The following is a 4,597-nucleotide window of genomic DNA, read 5'->3' as shown; positions in this document are numbered from 1 at the left end:
CACCCGGGCGGGGGGGGGGGGGGGGGGGGGGGGGGGGGGGCCCCCCCCCGGGGGGGGGGGGAGAGCCCAGCCCGTGCGCGCGGCAGCCGGGCTCTGCCCTCGCTGACGTTGCTCCTCTTCCCGGGATCTCTCTGCCCCCCCCCCCCAGCCTGCCGGAGCCCCCAGCAGCGGCGGCGGCGCGGGGAAGGACTCCCGCCCCCCGCCCCCGGTTCCCCCCCCCCTTGCCCCAGCCGCCGCCCCCTCCTCTCGCCCGGGAGCCGGGCGGCCACTCTCGCGCCGCCGCCGGAGGATGTGGCTGGGGCCGGGCCGCTGCTGAGCCCAGTCGGGAGACGGGACCCGCCTCGCTCCGCCGCTTCCCCTGCCGGGCCGGGGCTGCCGGGCCAGCGGTGACCCTGTCTGCCGGCTGCGAGCCAGCAGGAGCGGGCGGAGGACCGGGGGCAGCGGACCCGCCCGGCCAGACCATGTCGGAGGTGCTGCCCTACGGCGAGGACAAGCTGGGGCACTACGGGGACGGCGGGGAGGTGGGGCAGATCTCCTTCACCTGCCGCCTGCAGGACACCAGCAACTTCTTCGCCGGGGGGCAGAGTAAGAGGCCCCCCAAGCTGGGGCAGATCGGCAGGAGCAAGAGAGGTAAGTCCCCGGTTCCCTTGCCCCCTTTCCGAAAGCCTCGCAGCCCCCGAGCCCGCCCCGCTCCCTTGCCCGCGGCTGTTCGGAATCGGAGTCACTTCGCCCCGACTCCGGAGTGTTTCCCTCCCGTTCGCAGCGCCGAACCCTCCCTGGGAGTCCGCCCCCCCCCCTCCTTTGGCCTCCAGGTTTCACACCTGCTTGGCCAGGAGCCTGCCGCGTACAGCGCCGCGCAAAGCCTAGGTGCCCCCCCCCGGGGGCCGGGGGCCAGGCAGGCGCCCCGAAGTGGGGCTGCGGGGAGAGGGGGGATCCGAAGCCGGGCGGCGGCGGCCACTCGAGCCTGGCTGGGGGAGAACAAGGCTGCGGGGCCAGGAAGGGCTTCTCCGCAGCGCTGAACCGGTCGGCGGGCTGAGTAAGGGGTCAGGGTCGCCAGCCTGCTGGGGGTGGGGGGAATCCCAGGGCAGCGTGGACCGGGCACGAGTGCGGTCCCGTTTGCCACTGTGTGCCTGCTCTGTGCGCAGGAGTGATCAATATGGGGTGTGTGTGGGGGGGGGGGGGAATAAATGCAGCTCGGGGTCTGCTCACTTAGCCGTGTAAACCGATGGGTCTTTTTTTTACCCCACAGCTTAGATGAGCAGATCCAAAGCGATTCCCCCCCCGCCCCCCTTTGCCACTCACCGCACACTCGGCACCTCCCCGGCAGCATTTTCACTTCTTTAGAGAGGTGAACACATCCCTGTAGTTAATTTTTTTTTTATGTGTACTTGAGTGGGGGAGGAGGGCGATGTAGTTCTCTGCCTAGTTTAAATGTACCGAATCCAAGTCTGAGTCTTGGTCGCAGAATTCCTTCTTGCAAGTCGAGATGCTGTTGGGGAGGTGTTGAGTCTGCATGGAGTGGCAAAGAGGAGTGGAAAAAACTGCAATAGATCCTGTAGGTACTCATGGGAGAGAAGGAAGGTCATCTGGCAGCTAAAAAGATGTTTTCTTCTCTCTCGTTCTCCATATTGCATGTTTATGATAAAAAACCCTAGAAAAAACCCTATTAGGGACAAAGAAATCCCAGGTGATTTCAATAGTTGCAACATAGCTAACCTGGGAGTGTCTCTTGACATCTAGAGAGCTGAGAGATCCTGCAACTCATTTCAGAGGGGATAGGTGCCATTCAGCTACAACTTAGCCCAGTCGATTTAAAAAATACACTATCAGTTGTTTTAGACAACCTAACCTTGGGGCCAAGTGTTCGGTGACCTTGAAAACACTGGGTTAAGTGTGTAACAATATCCACTGCATTTAATTCTTTGCAATGGTATCACTTCTTCTCTTTAAATAGCAGGAAATCGCTGAATGGGCACACTCTTTTCTCTATGAAACTCTTGTTTCCCTGACTTTGATGTTATTTAAACAAAATCATTTGCAATAACCGTGTGTGTGTATTGGAATTCAGTGTTGCCTTGGACATTAGGTAGAGAGACTCTGTAGTTTCATACATGTTTCATGGGGGCAAATTGCAGTACCAGGGGAATTCATGCAACGGCAAGCCGGGGGGAGGGGGGGGTGGACAAGGGAAGCTACAATGTATTCATCATTTTGTTTTTCTGCTTTACAGTTGTCATTGAAGATGATAGAATTGATGATGTGCTGAAAAATCTTTCAGAAAAGGCACCTCCTGGTGTTTAATTCCCTCCCAGAGACACTGAGTAAAGGGGGAAAATAATTTACAATGTAACACATTATTGGCAACAAACAAAAAAAGCACTCTGAAATCCTTCATTACCAGCCTGCAATCCGCAATGCACATGAGCAAATTGAATCTTAACATCAGGCTTGGAGACAGAAGAGGTGCAAAAAGGAAGAAGGTTTAAGTAATGTGCAAAACAAAACAAAAATCCACAAAAAAGAAACACAAACAATAAAAGAAACCCTAAACCCAACCCACAAACAACAGTAATAAATCAAAGTGTATCAGTTGCAGCTATGTTGTTTAAATTACTAATCGTTTCTTTTTTCTATATGATGAATATTGCACAATTCTAGATCTGGGGTTTAAAGTACTTCGAACAATGCAGCAAAACACAGTGTTTTCAGACCGTGGTACCTTTTTCTGGTCATGGTGGTTCCAAATGAGCACCTTGTTTACATTATTTAATCTTGCAAAAATGATTCCGTGCACTTGGATGTAACATGCTATCAGTTTCCATTGGGTTTTTTTATGTTGATGTCCTTGGATGTTTAAAAAATTCTATATAAATTTTATATATATATATATATATATATATATATATATATATTTCATTTTAGTCACATTTTAACGTATCGATGGAATGTGTGAAAAAACTTTTATAAGGAATGAACTATAGGAAGAATTATTGTTTTATTTTTTAAAGCTTGTATTACTTTGTTGCTGTGAGCAACTGCTCAAGTTAGCGCAAATGGACAAATTTTATATGTAAAACAGATAAAAATGCTCAGCTTTTTCTAACTACCATGCAGTCTGTAGTGTGGGCAATCTCTGGTTTTTTCCCTATATTGTGGCAGTTTATTCTCTTTAATAGACTGTGTTAAGAAAATGGAACAAAAAAAAATCCAATGTAATCACAAGAGTGCCAAATATCTTGAGATGCCAAATGGCAGTCTATTTTCCTTTCTTATTTAGTGCTCTTTGAGTCTCTGTGAAGTAGCACTTTTGGTGTCTTTTCTCTGTTCTTTATATAGGGCTCTCTACTGGATTTTACTGATATCTAGACATCTATATATATAGAAAAATATCTTCTGAGTTTTCTTTTACCTTTTTTTTTTTGCATGATATGTGCAAAAAAAAATAGCCTCTTGTGTGAGGGAATATTTTACTGTTTGCAACTTTGAAAGACAGACCTCAAGAAGGGTTTTATTTTTTTCTTTTCTTAAATATTGTGTATGTTGCACTTTTATCCACAACACAGGGCTATTTCTGCAATGTACAATAAAAAACAAAACAGTCCATTCCTGTGTCTGATCACTATCTCTTGTCTTGTTTTTGTGCCTGTAGCATGCAGTGAGATCTGTTTCAGCCCGAACGCTAAGGCTGCATATGTCTGTCTCAAAGTGAGGTGTTAGGTGGTCACTGGGGGAATGTCAAGGAAAGAAGAAATTAATGAAATGTCAAGCTGGCCCATGCTGGAAGTACTTTCTGCTCATACTGAGGCTAATAGAGAATTGGGCATATGGAGGAGTAGTGATTATTGCTCCCTAGGTGAAAGCTAAATGGACCCTGATGGGTTGGGTGTGTTGGTTTGGTAGTTGTCACTGATTCATTTCAATGCGCGCGCGCGCGCACACACACACACACACACACACACACACACACAAATCTCCATCTTTGTGCCAGTCTCTTCTTGGATGGCATTACACAACTGCAAATCCACCAGCCATTCCTGCCTGCTTAGAACTGTCTGTCTGATATATTGAAAAACAAACAAACGGAAAACTCACTACTGGTAAGGAGGAGGATTTACTTGAAAGACCAAAAAACAAAAACAAAAACCAACCCCCAGGATCCTTGTGCTTGCTCCCCCTGGCCCCTTCACTGCAGAGGAAACCTGACCATGCTTTAACTTGGTATCCCTAACTTCCAACAGTTGCCAAGTGGGTTGAACAATAACATGCCTGCTGCTGGAACCTCTGATATTGATGGTGATGGAGGAAGGGCTGGGGGATTTGGGAAGAGAATGTTTGTCTGGATTATTACTAGAGCTGGGCCAAAGCAGAGCAAATTAACCAGTTCCCCTTCCCTGACCTTGGGCCGAGGGGAGGGAGGGGGCTCAGATTAAATGGCACCTGGATCCAAACTGTTCCTGCTTTTGGTTTTGAAAAACCAACACAACTTCTCTTCCCAGTTTTGCCAGCAAGAGGCTTTCCTGGATTATTACCAGAACTCACAATCCATTACTTCAGGGAGCATTGCTGGGTCTGGTGGTAAGATTCTTGAGATCTGGTG

General features: G+C 49.1%; 1 protein-coding gene across 1 annotated transcript; it reads left to right on the top strand.

The window, feature by feature from the left end:
- The first annotated feature begins 214 nt into the window (after nt 1–214).
- CAMK2N1 (calcium/calmodulin dependent protein kinase II inhibitor 1) lies at nt 215–3,601 on the top strand. The gene is made up of 2 exons (XM_038376902.2): nt 215–630; nt 2,231–3,601. Exons 1-2 carry the CDS (start codon nt 462–464, stop codon nt 2,299–2,301), a joined length of 240 nt encoding a protein of 79 aa, XP_038232830.1. The 5' UTR covers nt 215–461; the 3' UTR covers nt 2,302–3,601.
- Nucleotides 3,602–4,597: the final 996 nt, after the last annotated feature.

The sequence above is a fragment of the Dermochelys coriacea genome, chromosome 18 (assembly GCF_009764565.3).
Source record: "Dermochelys coriacea isolate rDerCor1 chromosome 18, rDerCor1.pri.v4, whole genome shotgun sequence".
Classification (NCBI taxonomy): domain Eukaryota; kingdom Metazoa; phylum Chordata; order Testudines; family Dermochelyidae; genus Dermochelys; species Dermochelys coriacea.
Note: the sequence above shows the minus strand (reverse complement) of the source record. Positions and strands in the feature narration are given on the sequence as shown.

Bases quoted from the DNA above. Each gene is read 5' to 3' on its own strand.
- CAMK2N1 (XM_038376902.2), top strand. From the start codon at position 462: ATGTCGGAGGTGCTGCCCTACGGCGAGGACAAGCTGGGGCACTACGGG. The intron at 631-2,230 runs GTAAGTCCCCGG...TCTGCTTTACAG, and splicing joins GATCGGCAGGAGCAAGAGAG to TTGTCATTGAAGATGATAGA.